The 16707-nt window shown below is 39.4% G+C and overlaps 1 protein-coding gene across 2 annotated transcripts; it reads left to right on the top strand.

The window, feature by feature from the left end:
* Positions 1-2034: 2034 nt before the first annotated feature.
* LOC126407860 (ubiquitin-conjugating enzyme E2 Q2-like) lies at positions 2035-14645 on the top strand. Of its 2 annotated transcripts, none has more exons than XM_050073119.1 (13): positions 2035-2460; positions 4892-4996; positions 6515-6637; positions 6732-6788; positions 6897-7046; positions 7942-8026; positions 8121-8181; positions 8274-8364; positions 8475-8533; positions 9580-9628; positions 9714-9809; positions 11006-11072; positions 11162-14645. In XM_050073119.1, the coding sequence occupies exons 1-13, from the start codon at positions 2302-2304 to the stop codon at positions 11191-11193; spliced, it is 1134 nt and encodes a 377-aa protein (XP_049929076.1). In that variant the 5' UTR covers positions 2035-2301; the 3' UTR covers positions 11194-14645. The 2 variants fall into 2 exon arrangements, with proteins under 2 accessions (XP_049929076.1, XP_049929074.1); XM_050073117.1 differs by having other exon boundaries at positions 2047-2460; positions 6894-7046.
* Positions 14646-16707: the final 2062 nt, after the last annotated feature.

The raw sequence follows: 16707 nt of genomic DNA, 5'->3' as shown, positions 1-16707 counted from the left end.
AGAACTTAAATTGGATCCTGATTTCAATCACTTTAAAGTCAAACTGTAACAGTTTTTGAAGTGGACTCTGTTATGCAGTCATGAATGATTTGGTGCTTCCTGTTCTATAGTGCTAATTATGTATTGCAGTTTGTGTCCTGTATTGTTCCGTCTGTACTTTGCACTGCCACTTGTGTTTTTGTTGCTTGGTCTTTTGTATTTTAAGGCCCAGCTAGGGACGGGCATTGCAAATTAGCTTAGGCTATAAATGCTGTGGTGTGTGGCATTTATGTATGCTACATACTTGTTCCTATACAAATAGGGTTCTTTATAAGACATGACAAGGGAGTTTTTAAATGATAAATGTATATTGTATTGTTCACTTGCAATGCCATATATGTCCTATTGTGCTGAAATTTGGGGAAATGCTTACAAAACAAATATAAAGCCTATAATCAAACTTCAGAAAACAGCCCTCAGAATAATATATAAAGCAGGTCATTGGGAATCTATTTATCAATTGTTTATAGCATCTTACATCTTAAAATTTCCAGACATTATGTATTTAAAAACATTGGAAATACTTTTTTGTGTTGTCAACAGAAACCTTCCTGTCTGTATTCAAAATGTCTTTAGATTAAGAGAAGGTAATTATAATTCAAGAGGGATGAAACATGAAAAGTGAGAACCAATGTAAAATATTCTTAAAAAGCCTTAAAATGTAAAATTATTATGTATTATGGGGCGTCGGTGGCTTAGTGGTAGAGCAGGCGCCCCATGTACAAGGCTGCTGCCGCAGCGGCCTGGGCTCGAATCCAGCTCATGGCCCTTTGCTGCATGTCATCCCCTCTCTCTCCCCCCTTCATACTTACCTGTCCTGTGTGTGAAAGGCAAAAATGCCCCCCCCCCCCCCCCCCCAAAAAAAAATTATTATGTAAAATGGTGAAATTTAAAAAAAAAAAAAAAAGAAAAAAAAAAAAAAAAAAGGTTGAGGATTATAATTTAGACTATAATGTATTGAATTATTAATTTATTTACTTTCCTTTCTTTGGTAATGTTGATACTCTGGTGTAACCTTTGGTTAATATAGGATAGGCAAAAATAATCCTGGGGCTTCAGTGTTCCGTTTTCGGTTATTAACTGTGAGAAAAATTGTGTGAAATAATCTTTGTTTTTCCAGATGTATGTAACCGAAATAAAAATTATTTATTAATTAATTCATTCATTAAGCATTAAATAAATACATTCATATTAATAATATATCCATTACTAAATAACACAGTAACTTAAGCAATAAAAATAACCCAAAAATATGATGTGTGCAGTATGGTTACATAATCACCAACATTCAAATATGTAGCTGTGATTTAAATACATATTTTTGTCAGTAACTGATTACAATTACATTCATTTTGTAACTTGTACATGCAACTAGTTACATGTAATTAGTTACTTGCAGACATTGCACTGCATATTTACTACACAAATATATCCTCCCGAGACCCTCTGTCCTCATATGAGGACGTCACATTTTGGGTTTACTTGACCTTATACTTCATTGTATTTAAGTCAGACTTCTTGTCCTCGTTTGTGGACACTTTTTTGTGTTATCTAGTGGTAACAAGAGCAAAATACACAAATCCACGTAAAAACAAGATGGCAGCCAAGTCAGTCTGCAGCCGTCCTGACAAATAAGTGGACAAGGCACAAAACCTGATCAGATTTTATGGTTTAAACTTGTTTATTTATGAATAATAGTGTTTCTAGTTTCATATGGCAACAATTTCAAAATGGATCAATTTTAGCAACAGTAACAAGCTAAGACACTGTTAATTAGGAATTACTCATTTGAGGACATTGGGACTTTATTGTTGCCTCGTTTGAGGACATTGGGACTTAATTATCATTGAAAATGTTAAGTTTTAGTAAACTTATCAGGTCCTACTGATCCCAAATTGCTAGGAGAAATTAAAAATGCATAACCAACAAAAGTCTGGAGGATATGTTATTCAGGATATTTAATCTTGTTTTAAGAGGCTCTGTAGGTTGTGAGCACCACAATAAATAAGTGGCATATAAATTCACGCAATGTAGTAATAATTAAAGAACAAAAAATGTAATGAAATGGGTTTAAATTAAAGTTGTGCAGTGTCATAACTGTCAAATAGCAGTGACAGTGTTGAGTGTGGACCTAACCCTCCAGCCCTTTGTTGTTGTTCTCACGCTAATATGCGAGATCCGTAGACCCGACTCAACTGCGCGGTCACATTCCGCCCCGACTTCCCCTCTGCCAGCGGCCTGGTGGTTTGAGATGAGTAGAAGATGTCGGTTTCGGGGCTGAAGGCCGAATTGAAGTTTCTGGTGTCAATTTTTGACCCAAACCACGAACGATTCAGAATAATAGACTGGAAACCCGATGAACTCAGCTGTCAATTCAACGTAACAGGAGAGAAGCTGCTGATCATTCACTGCAACATCACGGTGAGTCCAGGCAGGCCAGCTCTGCGCACAAGCTAACCCCAGCCACTGACTATCGACTGAAACCAAATCATTCCGCGGAAGGTTCCGTGTTTACAAATTAACTGCGATTAAAGTGCTCGCTTTTATTTTCACGGTGTGTGTAAAGCCTTCATTATATAAGTTACCCCGCTGATTGAAGAAAACAAGGCGGCAGCGGCGTTAAAATCACTTTGAAAAGTGTACAAGAAAACGTCGTTTAGTTACGACGCTGCGGTAGCTTCTTGCTAGCCTGTTAACTGAAAGTAACGTTGACGCTAGCTTGTCTTGTTAGCCAAAATAACTGCGTTACAGTTCGCACTTCAACGGCTGCTAACTTTGTAACTACTGAACCGTGTCTAGTTTAATTTTAACGTTATTTAGCGTATTCACAGGGGGACTTTTAAAACACTACAGCTGCCTTTTTTAAATTATATTTAAAAAGAAGACATTTATCTGAACAGGTTTACCGCTGAATGTCCAGTTCATGGCTTTAACGTTAAATAGAGGCGGTTTAATGGAATGTTGTTCCACTGTGTTTTTCTGCCTTTTCAGTAAATAGACCGATCCCTGTGGCGAACTTGTGTTAAAGCTGTGACGTTAACCGCTCCTCTGTCAGGACACCAAAATATGTACAAAGCGATATAATGTAGATATGAAGGAGTCTGCACTGTATTATATTATTGCGTAACCAACTGATAATGTGAGCTTAGCTGTAAATATATTTTTAAACGTAGATATCGTCAAATGGGCCTGGCATTTTTTATACATTTTCACACCAACTCCTTTAAGAGGTGTATATACATTATTAGCAATGTGAATAATCTTCAAACTTGTGCAAAACACATTAAGTTAACCATCAGAAAGTGTAGGTGATGTCACAACTGAGGCTCACTGTTGTATGGTGCAGGTGGTGCAGATCACTAACACACCATCCAGACCACATCCTCATCTCTAAGCACCCACCCACACACACATACACACACACACGTAGTGCACGATTTTGGGGGACAGGGATATGGCTTTCTGAAATGTTGTGATTGCCCTGTCATGTTCAGACTCAAGTTGTGTCAGTCGCCTGCATCATCTTTGAGTCAGCTCAATCTCAAAGACGACATTCAGCATCACAATCTGGATCTAGAGAATGAGAAGAGAGTAAGTCAGTCCTGTGCTGTGGGTAGTCCACGTCCTGCACATTTCCCATGTCTGATCAGCTGGATCATGTTTGGTCACCAGCTCATGAGTGCCTGAACACACCTGATATAGCAAATCAGTGATAAGAAGAGCAGGTCCAGATGGAAAATGTGCAGTGTTTTTCATACTCAGGATGAGGAATGGGAGCCACTGCCTTAGTTATCTGTGTTAATGCCATAATCCAGTGTGAGTCTTCTTTGAATTTGGCTTTAAGATGGCTAGTGCAAGATCCAAAAAAAGGTATGAATATAGCTGGAATCTTAAATAGCATTCACATAAACATACAAATCATATGCTTACAATTTTTCTGAAAACTCTTGATATATCTGACCTGGTGCTTGATGACACGGAACCAAACACACACTGGCGCCTCATGTCAGCCACATTCGTCATTCAAAGTAATGAAATCAAATTTAATGGTTATATAGCTATATTGTCAATACACAGAACTTTAAACCCTTGCATGACCAACACCAAAATTATAAAACCGCCTTGAGTTATCCGATGATGTTTGTTTGCAAGTTGTGAACATGGGAGTCTTTCCCATCTCTAGCATCCATCTCATATATAATATGATGCTGCACTATACAATCCTAGAGTCATACACTAACCCATCTATAGCTGTATACCTAAATATCACCATTGCTGTATAAATATCTGGGTATTTTTACTTTCTGGAAATTGGACATGGGATCCTTACCACTGAAAATTATTACCTATACATTACATACTGTACTTACCACACAGCTTGAGCTTACTTACTAGACTACACAACAGTCCAACTATATTTATTTTTCCCCCCAGTATACCATAATCTCCTGGAATGAAGGATTAGCCCTCTATAATTCATTCTCTTGCATCTTCAGTCATGTAAACTGAAGGTCACACATGATTTAATAGCTGTATTAAGGTCTAATTAAAGGTTCAGGGCAGTACACAGCCACTTGTCATCCGGTGCTGGAGATCCTCTTGCTCTACAGCTGGCAGTAGACAAATCATTTTGTTTAGTGGGTGTCTGTGTGGGCAAAGACATTCAGTCTGAAATCATTTATAGCTTTGGAATAAACTTTTATGTAGATTAGATATCCTTGGGCAACATTTTGGTTACATAAAAGCAGTGGTGTTCCCTGTTAAGTGGTAATAAACAATCTGTGGGCAATAAAGGCATTTACATACACATGACTGGCTAAATGTCAATGTCCCACTGTTGACTCTGTTGCAGGAATCCTATCCCTCAACACCCCCAATATGGTTTGTTGACTCTGATGATCCGAGTCTGGCTGAAGTGTTGGAGCGCTTAGAGGATGTGAGAAAAGGCAGCACGTTGGTAAGTTGGCTGATGTGGACGCCATTATTCCACCTTACTGCTCTGTACAAAAGGTACGACTACATCATGGGGGACAGAGTTGTCTCACCTTTAAGCCGGCAGCAGAGGGGATAGTAATGGCACCAAATTGATGCCTGTTGAAAAGGGACAGCTGGCAGAAGAGGACCATGGAAGAAATGGGTGTGATGGTTTGATGACGGGACGTGACCCCAGTAGATTTAAAAAGCAGCTAGAAGCAGTTAGCAGCTAACTCATAGAAGAAGAACAAAAATGCCCGCAAATTGGAGAGACAGTGAAGTTTAGGAGGTCCTTATCCTCCCCAGCAGAAGGAGAGATCAAGTGACATGTAACAAGGACAGTAAATGATTGCTAATGCCATGTAATGCCATTTCTGTCGTTTAGCAAGTGCTGCCGATGCACATGTTGTATGTCACTAGAGGCTGACACTGTTGTGTTACACTGGCATGCCGACGTGCTCTGAAACTTTCTCTGGATTGGAACTTTTCAAAGTGCAACAAAATGGCGCATTATATTAGTATAATAAGCACCATAGCTCTCTGCTTTGTTGAGTTTTTTTTTTTTTTTTAAGATTTTTTTTTTTTGGGCATTTTTAGCCTTTATTTGATAGGACAGACAAGTGTGAAAGGGGGAGAGAGAGAGAGAGAGAGAGAGAGAGAGAGAGAGAGAGAGGGAATGACACGCAGCAAAGGGTGGAGCCGAACCCAGGCCGCTGCGGCAACAGCCTTGTACATGGGGCGCCTGCTCTACCACTAAGCCACCGACGCCCCTTTGTGGAGAATTTTATACAGATATGCCTCATAAGAGTGTGATAAGTGGCTCTTCACTGAAAAGAGAGACATTAATCACATCATTCATTTATGATGAATAAAAATGTGAAAATTACAGAAGCATTTCACTGCTGAAAAGATGGCCTTTTTAATAAAACTAGGACGTCTATGCAGAAGAAAGATGCAAATACTTTTGAAATTTGTGCCACATGACCAGAGAAAACTGACTGAACAAGACCTATAGACACTCCCGCTGGTGGTTGACATAATGCCATCTCATCTGTTTGAAACAATGGAGGCCGACTGGCAACAAACGATTATGTAATGATTTTGTTTAACAGTAAGCTAAATAATTTTTCTTAAACATTTTAGGTGGGAAAAAAGCAACTCAGTAATAGAATCATCGTTTTTTTTTTTTGTTTTTTTCCAGACTCATTTTTGCTGTCCAGAAAACAGTAGGGGGGGGCTATCTAGGCACTGGTTAGATAAAGGGAAGTTTACTACAGTTCATTTACACATACTACCCATATTTTGATATAAAGTTGGTTGAAATTTGGGGAAGTATCCCTTTAATTAGTTGCTTTGAGATTGAAAATGAAAATGAAATAATGTGTTTGAAAAACTACTTGAAAGCCCCTGAATTTCATTTTGTAATGTCTGCATGAACCCGGTGTTTAATGGCAGTTTTGTTTTCGTTATTGATGTCTTATCTTGCTGATTTCACCCGCAGCTCCTTCAGCAGTTAAAGCGCCTCATTTGTGATCTCTGTCGGCTTTACAACCTGCCACAACATCCAGATGTAGAAATGCTCGACCAGCCTCTACCCGCTGGCCCAATTACCCAAGAGCGAAAGGTACTCACCTAAAGCAAGAGAAGAATTCAATATCTTTTTATTGCATTTTTAAAAGGTACTTTTTGTCTACTCACAATGTTTCACCACACTGCAGAATGGGCCATCAGATGAGGTGACATCTGAAGAGGAAGAGGAGGAGGAAATGGGAGAGGTATTTAATTGTATTCCTGGTGGTTTAGCAAATTTAGATTCTTCATAACCTAATGGTCCAATTTGTTTTGCATCCTGTCCCTAAACATATTTGATTCACTGACAGCAGGACATTGACCTGGACCAAGACCTGGACCATTACGACATGAAAGAAGAGGAGCCAGTTGATGGAAAAAAGTCAGAAGATGACGGGATAGAAAAAGAAAATCTGGCCATCTTGGAGAAGATTCGGAAAAATCAGAGACAGGATCACTTGAATGTAAGTGCCTGATCCATTCAGTGGAGTTGTAATGAAGCTGAATCCAGTATCCTTGTTCCTTTGGATCCCCCCAAGAAAGTCGTGGATAGCCCATATATTTGTCCAGACATCCGACCCTTAATTAGGGGATAAATTAAGTAATACCTAACTGAAACTCACAAAGTCAGTTTAGATTTGTGATCACCTTTTGGTTGCTGAGAATACTTTAACGCTGTACTTGCAAGTGGCATCCCAAATAATGTTAACAACCTTTCACTTTCTGTTATCCTGGTAATTAGATGAGCAGCATTAGATATTAAAGTTGATCGAGTTGATCAAATTCCTGCTCCATGAAACAGATGTTTTCTGCATTGCTCTTTATGAATAAAAAAGAATAAGGAGAGATAAAAGAATCGATCTGGCAAAATGGAACCCAAATCTTCTCCTGGATAGTTTCACAGTACTATAGTATTATACTACATCCACTGGACATAAATTCATCTTTATGTTCCTTGTGTCAGTTTCACCATGTTCACATCAACAGCAGCACAGTGTCCAAAACGCAAACTCATCGTTCCTTTCAGTGCTGACACAGTGTGGCTGCTGCCGCAGAGGGCTCCAGCTGAATAAAATGATATAGGCTGTCCAGCAAAAAGTTTAGTTGGCTCTCAACTTTCAGAGCAGCGCAGCCCAGCATCATTAGACAAGGCAGTGGATGAAAGATGGCTGCTGGAATCAGGAGCAAAACACCAGACTGTTGTCGAAATGTCAGTGGACTGAAACATACAGGACTCTCATGTCATGATCTCTAATTGCCCTGATGTAGCCCAACCTCATTTTACAGTGCCCTGCATCTTCTTATTTATCCCGCTGTCCTACCATCTGTGTGATCCACTTCTGTGATTTTACATTGCAGGGCGCAGTGTCTGGCTCTGTGCAAGCCTCAGACCGCCTAATGAAGGAACTCAGGGAGATCTACAGATCACAGAGTTACAAGACAGGTGACTGCAGTGACACATTTCCCCACAGAGGTGGCTTTTATTGTTTTAATGTCCTGTCAGCAGATTGAAGTGAAGCTCTGTGTTTGTGTCACAGGTATTTATTCATGCGAACTAGTCAGTGACAGCCTTTATGAATGGCACGTCAAGTTAAGGATGTAAGTTCTCACATTCAGTTGCCTTTAACATTTTCTAGTATTGTGTTACATAGTGTTTTCTGTTAGATTTGACTCGTTGTTCTTTATTACAGGGTAGACCCAGATAGTCCATTACATAGTGACTTGCAGGTCTTAAAAGAAAAGGAAGGAGTGGACTACATTCTGCTCAATTTCTCATATAAAGTGAGTCCCGTAATAATATTTGACAGTTGTTTTGTTCGGGGAGAGATTTTTCTCGAGACTCAAGATATGTTTTTGTCTTCTTCTTCTTCTTCTTCTTCTTCACATGACAGGATAATTTTCCTTTTGACCCACCTTTTGTACGGGTTGTCTCACCTGTGCTCTCCGGAGGGTGAGTGTGTAGCGATGTCCCCATGTCCAGTTTGTATATGAAGAAAGTATTCACTCAACTCATTGGGACTTGATCCACACTTGTTATGCACACAATTTTGAGATTGTTTTTAGACCAGTGGTTCCCAACTGGTTCAGCCACAGGTTCCAAGTTTCTCCCTAGTCTTTAGTTCGGGGTCCACACAGTTAAATATATTCAGTGTCATACTTGTGTTAGGCAGTGTCGTTGAGCTAGTTCGTTGTCTCTGTCAAGTAGCTGTCCGTTAGTCACTCATCACTCAGTCTACAGGAGCAAACGGCACTTTAAAATCAAAGGTCTGTGCCTGAAATTCACTGTACTTCAAAACGAAGTGTTTTTTACAAACTTGACACATTCACGAGTCACTTGTGATCCATTCAGAATGGACCTGCAACCCACCAGTTTGGAGCCACTGTTTTAAACTTTGTTGGGAGAGATTTACTCACAATATTTCTTCCATCATGGATGAAATAACTTAATTTAGAAATACTAACGCCAAAGGTTTCACATCAGATGTTGTGCTGGCAGCTGTTGCGGATGTGTTGACACTACGCTTTGCTTGCTTACAACCTGATGTCAGAGCCTGTCAGATGCAAATGATCATCTCTGACTCTTAAAGTAAATAAAAGCATCGCGATACATTAGTGCAGGTGGCTATCAAATGAGAACAAGACGTTTTGGGAATTCATTCAATGAATTGACTCTGTGATCAAATCCATAGTGTGCCTCAAATTACACAGATCCTTTAAGGGTTCTGATTATTAATGAAAGGCATAAACAAATCAGCCTGGAAGATACTTTTTTTGTATCATAGTACATCCAAAAATTGTATGCACAACAGTTTCTAGATTCAGATTTCCTTTCTTTGAAAATCTCTCCCGCAAGGCAAAGCAAGATATTTTGAAATCAGTTTGATGCACAATAAATTTGCGAACACTTTCTTCATCAAATGTACAAGCTTGCTCTAATACATGTATTATTTAACACTAAAACACACTTATGCTGATTTTTTTTATTTTTGTTTTCAGTTACGTTCTAGGAGGAGGGGCCTTGTGCATGGAGCTTCTCACAAAACAGGTTTGTAAATGAGTTTGATACATTGTTAGACACAGTGTTTGTCAACTTGAACAGCAGCAGCATTAATGGTTTTGTGTGTTTCCAGGGCTGGAGCAGTGCCTATTCCATAGAATCTGTCATTATGCAGATAAATGCAACTCTGGTTAAAGGAAAAGCCAGGGTGCAGTTTGGAGCCAATAAGGTAAGCGTTGTCATCAGTCTTGTCTCAGTGTGCTTAAAATGAACAAGGTGGTATTACATGTTGTTCGACCACTGGGGAATCCAAGGTGAGGAAATTTCCCACCGGTTAACAACACCGGCATCATCGATTGCACTTACATTTCATAAGAAGTTTTTTTGTTATTTTCGGTTGTGACTTGTGGCTCCTTCCGCCTCTTCATCTCTCTCTTTTTCCACGGGGTAAGCTCCCCTCTTCTTTTATCATCCTTATGGTCTCCTCAACATACAGGTCAAAGTCACCCGGTTGGTAGCATGGGTCCGTGAATATTCCCTTGTATATAGGGTCCCGGCTCGCTTGTGTTAGACCTCGCTGCAGTCACGCTATCTTTTTTTTCCTCCCGTTAAAGGTTTTTTTTTTTTTTTTTTTTAGTTTTTCCTTGCCGCTGCGAGGATCCTAAGGACAGAGGGATGTTGTATGCTGTAAAGCCCTCTGAGGCAAAAAGTGATATTGGGCTTTATAAATAAAATTGATTGATTGATGATTGATCATCTACACTGACAGCAGTCAGCTCTGTGTGGCAGCTCTGCTGCTGCTGTACAGAGCAGACACTTTCAGTTTAAAATTCTAGCATGCATCATCCAAGTGATAACAGCAAATTAGAGTTTTTTAATTTGATGAACGTTGGCGCTGAAATGCAAAAATAAACTGAATGGGTTTTATTTCTGAAGGCAAAAGTGTTTATAGCTGTTCCAAATAGCCACAAGGTAAAAGAGCCTGCTGTCAGAGAGAGGCGATGAATCCTATAAATGAAGAAACCCGGACGTGCTTTAGGACAGTTTCTCATCAAAGGCTTTCACGATGTTGCACGCTGTCGTACACATGCTAAGTAGCTGTCTGGGAAAAAAAGTATGCTGGAGTAGGACGAGGTTTCAGGCGCTGTTTGAAGATAAAACAAGCAGCACACTTGAAGCATACTGAGGCTTTAATTGTGCAGCAGTTTGATACAGAAATTGAGTGATGGGTAAAGTGTCTGAAGTTAAATCATAGGTCCCATTTGCACCCATAATTTCAAGTGTCTCTTGTGTTATATTTCAGAGGGCTAAAGGTTACATATGCGTCTTGCCGTTTTTAGTAGAAAGATGACGAGTAAGAGTTATGGGTAAGAGAGATGTGGATTGACATTCTGTGCATCTTACAGAACATTATTTGTTTTTCAGAACCAGTACAATCTTGCCAGAGCACAACAGTCGTACAAATCCCTCGTGCAGATCCATGAAAAGAACGGTGAGTAAATATTTCCAAATGTTTGGGCTCAGCAGACACAAAGTGATATGGATCCATTGGCAAAGGGGTTTCTCTTTGTGTTTCTACAGGCTGGTACACACCACCTAAAGAGGATGGATAAGGAGCTACTACCACTATGCACTGGGAACATGTCTTTGGGTCAAAGTATCTTGTTTTCTTTGGAATATTTTCCCCCCTCTGACTTAACTGGGGATATATCATCTTTCTTGCGGAAACCATCTCGTTGGCTCATCTGACAAGTATTCCTTCGCCCCGCTCCGGGAAGAGACTTTATTCTGGTATCACTTTGCTTCTTTCCTCAGTGTTTTAGTGAGGAGGAGGAGGATGTGAGGGGTATCACTAGTCCTGTTTTCTAAATATGCTCATTTGTCTTTAAAAAAAAACCTTTTCTCCCTTTAAATGTGGGGAAATGCTTTTTCTTTAGCTGCTTCGACAAAGTGGGCTTCACAAACAGTCAGTTAACCCTCTTTAAATGGGAATTTTAACAGAAGATTGATACTGAAGCTCTTGATGTGGCACGTCATAGCACCTGTTTTTATTGGCCACTTTCCCCCCTCCCATCACATCTCAATAAACAATCAGTTGAGATGACCTACAAACTCAGTATCTTTTAGCTCTTACTTTTTAAAATGCGCGAAGAATATTGGGCCAAGCAGAATCAAAATGCTGCAGTGTTGTTGAACTAAGATTAACTGTTGTCTGTGAACAAATCCACCCGTGGTTGATAATAACACAGGGCCAGTGGACATGAAATATCTCCAAATCTGTTTGTTGCATATCTTTGGAAGAAGACACCTACATTTATTTTCACCAGAGGATGATAAGACGACTGTTGCAGCATTATTTTTGGAAGTTTTAACAGGTCTAATGTCAAAGCTAAAGAGCGCTTTTTGCCTCAATTCTGTTAACACAAAGGCCCAGCAAGCACTCAGTTTGGCTATTGGTGTTTCTATTGATTATAGCTGTAGAGGTTGATGGCTAGTTTGATGCTGAAAATGAAGCCATGTGTGTGCAAAGTTAACAGCATACTGCACCGGAGCCTTGTCTCAGCCACTGTTATAAACAGGGTTCCCACTGCCATGAAATTTGTGGAAACAGTATGAAACTTTTTCCAGAATGTTTTGGAAAAGTTTTGAACATACATTGTTTTGGCTTTTGTTTAAAATATGTTCATAAAAATCCCAAAACACGTCTAGCATTATGTAAAGTATGTTCACCATATTAATAACTTAAAATCTAGTGCTAAGCTGCTGTTGAAATATCACTGGTCTCCCATAATATGCATAGACCACACCGTCATCACCAACGACTTGTCCCCTTTTGGGAGAAAGAAGTACATATGAGAAGACAAACAGGAAAATGCCAAAAAGCTGTTATGTAGCCAGTTAAACAAGGCTTTACGCTGAGATTTGAGGCTCAATAGAAATGTGAATATTCACTGTCAGTGCGGTAAATCTCTAAATGATGCTAGTGACAGTTATTACTGATGGATAGCTAACATTAGCGGGAGTGCCACGCTGCTGCAGTACAGTCAGTCAGTACAGCAGCATCAAGCTGTCATCACCAGTTAAATCTCAGCCTATAGATCGAACAGTGTGCCATTAACAGTTTGATTATTGACAAACACTCAGCCTAATGATACCTGGCGATCCAGTCCAATATTTATATTTGATTGAAACACCAGGTATCCTGATCAGGACGTGTATACGTGTCTAGACATCCTGATAAGCAGGGGTCATTCCTCCACTGTGATGTGGGAAGAAGGAAAAGACATGACGGCAGTCAACCTCAATGTAGTAGGGTATCGTGAACGCTCAGGTTCAGGCAACATCACAAGACAATTATTAAACATGTCCATAAAACAAACATTAGTTTAACTAGAAATACTTCCATACAAACATGTAAAAATTATGATCCAAAATGCGTCACATTACATCTGCATCTACAGCATCTTTGGTTTTCTGTCCCCCAAATGGTCGCTGCCTTGACGTTCCTTCAAGTACCCATATGTGCCAGTCTGGTCTGTTAGCATAAGAGGGCAGTTAGTGGCAGGAATATCTGACTGAGACATGAGCAAGTGCTAGCAGGTGGCTTATCCGCAAATGTGTGGGAAGTGCGTATTTAATTATCTATGGCTATATTGCAGTGTAGGCTTACCCAATTTAGACAAAGTTTATGTAAAGACATGGAATATTATGGAAAAGTTTTGAAAATTCATTAGTAAAAATATGTGGGAACCCTGTACAGAAGGTAGTTGGACTTTTTTCAGTCACTCTGTGAAGCTCTGGGCTTTACAGAGGCGATAAATAAAGGGTGTTTGGATGTGATGTTTTCATCATTTTGCCCAGTTTAGCAGATGCCTGTATGTCACCTCCTCCTGACATACATCGAGTGTAGTGGTTTGCCCAGTTTGGAGTTGAAACTGCTTCCCTGTTACGTGACGTCACACATGCAACTGGATTCATCCCCTCCCGTCTTTTTTTTTATTTTTATCAGTCAGCAGTTAAACATCCACCATCTGCAGGGCTTCCTTTGCCACAGCAATGTAGCACAAACATTTTGGGTGCCACTTATGGTGTGTAACAAGGATCCTTCAGAGCTGACCTGGAACTCAATGAAACCGTAACCATGCAATATACATCACAGTACATCTTCACTACTGCTGTTCCCCCATACTACAGCGACACACACTGTGTCTATCAATCTGTCAGCTCTTTTGCAGTTTATTTGTTAACACTGTCTGCAAAAGTACGTTTGAATGGCAACTCAGGTAACAAACAATACTTATGAGGGGAATCTGTACATGTACATGTTGAGTTTGGGGTTCTTTTCTTGGGTTAATTAACGCTCTGTACCGCTGACGTTTAGGCTGACTCACCCACTGATCTGATGTCAGACACAGAAAATGTAAAGAGCTTTATAAAAATATGGGCCACATGTTTCCTTTAATTCGAGCGATGTAAGAGGAAGATGCCATTTTAATAGGATTGCAGTAGCATGATGATCACCTCATGTAACTGCTCATCAACACCCACTGTAGTATTGTATGCTTTGTTTTCCTCCCAAGTACTGAAGTAGAGTTGATTTCTTCTTTAAATATTCCTGATAAAATAATATTTGCACAACAACGTCCCGGGAAAGGTCAATTACAACAAACACACACTGAGCGAAATAATTTAAAGTCACGATTTTTTCCTCTCAGCACACACATCCTGTTGTTACATGTCCGATAGAGCCGAGGGGGGGAGGAATCATCAGGTCTCGTTATCAGAAAGTGTCTTCACCTGATATTCAGAGATGATTGGAGTTTGACAGTCATGCCGTGGTGAATATAGACTTGCACGCTTCTCTAACTGGACTGTGTGTTGAAAGGATTCATTTATCTCGTCTCTCGATTTAATTTTCTGGCACCAACGAGACACGATCAAGTCTGGCACCGTTGGCTCGCTTTGGTTTTTCTTTTCTTTTTCATTTTCCATTTGAAGAAATTTTGACCATGTACAGTAATTTGTAAACTTGCATCAAGTTTATGAATAAAGAATTTTAAGATTATTGCTGTTTTACTGGTTTCTGTGTGTATTATTTTTCCCTGTTGCTTCATGAACTGCAGATGTATTGAGCTGATATTGATATTTTATTAAATGTGTAAATGACACGGTGGTGCAGTGGTCATTGTTGCCTCACAGCAAGAGGGTTCCTGCTTCGAACCCAGGATGGGGGAGCCCTTCTATATGGAGTTTGCATGTTCTTCCTTTGTTAGCGTGGGTACTCCTTCTATATGGAGTTTGCATGTTCTTCCTTTGTTAGCGTGGGTACTCCGGGTACTCCAGCTTCCTTCCACAGTCCAAAGACATGCAGGTTAATTGGTGACTCTAAATTGGCCGTAGGTGTGAATGTGAGTGTGAATGGTTGTCTGTCTCTATGTGTCAGCCCTGTGATAGTCTGGTGACCTGTCCAGGGTGTACCCCGCCTCTCACCCAATGTCAGCTGGGATAGGCTCCAGTTCCTCCCCCTAACAGGATAAGTGGTTACGAGCGATGGATGAAATTATGTACTGCTGATACAACTTTCATACTGATTTGTGTTGCATGAAAATGTTTTCTAGATGATCCTTGTCAAAGACTTTCTTCGTTCAGGTTTCAACTGAAGATTTGCAGGTCCTTAAAAAGTCTTCAAATGTCTTAAAATGTGAAAAATCATCTTTAATTTTATTTTTGTCAAAATGAGTCGAGCTCTTCAGTATGGAAGTCCACATTTCTGTAGTTAAATATTTAAACCCACCAGTGAACCTAAAACTGTATTTTTACTTTATACTTGGATTTACCTGTTGGCAAAATGTAGATTAGTCTAACTCACTCTAATTACCATATTTTTACATTAAATGCATGGGACCACACATACCAGAAAACTCTTACTAGCCTGGTGTGGCTACACATTTTGACAAATAAAGGCCTGTCTTAGTGAGACGCCTGGTCTGGTTGCCAAGCAGTTCATTTTTTCTATACGTTTTTTTTATGTTTTTTAATATTAAACAGGTTGTTGCCTACTTACTTGACCTAACATAAGTTAGCTGCTTCAGTGGCCCACACAGATATAAATGTTAAACTTCTGTCAATATGGAGATGCTACATATTGTTAGCTCACTTAGATTCTCTACAATTCTATCATTAAGTTTTATTGAAACTAATGTATGAGCACCAGAGAAGACAGTAATTCATTGAGATTTACCTGCCTGATAAACGAGGAAAAAAAAGTGGTGACTCCCCACGTCACCTCTGAAGTGGTCATTTAGTCAGACTATGTGTCCATACATTGATTTTCCTTCATATTCCATCAAAATAATCAAGAGGGTTTTTCATAGAAATTAATCCAAGTTATGAGTATTGTTTTAACAGGATAAGGTGGTGTTGTGTCAGTATGCTGAAAGTTATAAGATGAGTGTCGTAACTCTGAAGTGCTGTCTCTCGGAGCCAGATTAAATGAGTGATTCATAATTGATATGTTAATGGAAACCTAATTTTTATACAAGTAATATTCATACTGGTTTAAATAAACTTTTTTATTGTATTCTCTCATCTTTGCTGAGAAAAAGTTTGTGTGAAAGGAATTAAAGGCCTGTCCCACATAGACGCCCGTTGAGTTCAGTGATTTAAGCAAATAATAGCCAGGATAATAACTGAAGTTTACAGTATACTACTTGTCTTAATAACTTACCTGCAATGCCTTCACAAGAAAAAGATTATATGTCCAAAAATCAGGCTTAAACTTGGTTAAAAATTATCTTTAAAAGGTCTAAAGGTCTAAGCTTTTCATTGTTGCTGACGTCGTTCAACACTTTACGAACAAATCAGTATTCATCACAGGAGCAACTCTGTTCAGAGCAGCTCACAATAACTTTGATTTAAAGCGAGTTTTAAGGACGCAATAAATAATTCACTTTTTGTTGGAGGGCATTTTATGGATAGGAGGGTGTAGACCTAAAGTTTGTGGCAGCTGTTTTTTAGTGTGTTTTTTTTCTTTCCAGTCTTTCAAACTTAAAAAAAAGATCCATGTTTCTTCTACATCTTCAGCAGTGTGGGACCAGTGTGCAAACTCATCAAATAACAAAACAAGA

This window comes from Epinephelus moara, chromosome 20 (assembly GCF_006386435.1).
Source record: "Epinephelus moara isolate mb chromosome 20, YSFRI_EMoa_1.0, whole genome shotgun sequence".
NCBI classification, from domain to species: Eukaryota; Metazoa; Chordata; class Actinopteri; order Perciformes; family Serranidae; genus Epinephelus; species Epinephelus moara.
Note: the sequence above shows the minus strand (reverse complement) of the source record. Positions and strands in the feature narration are given on the sequence as shown.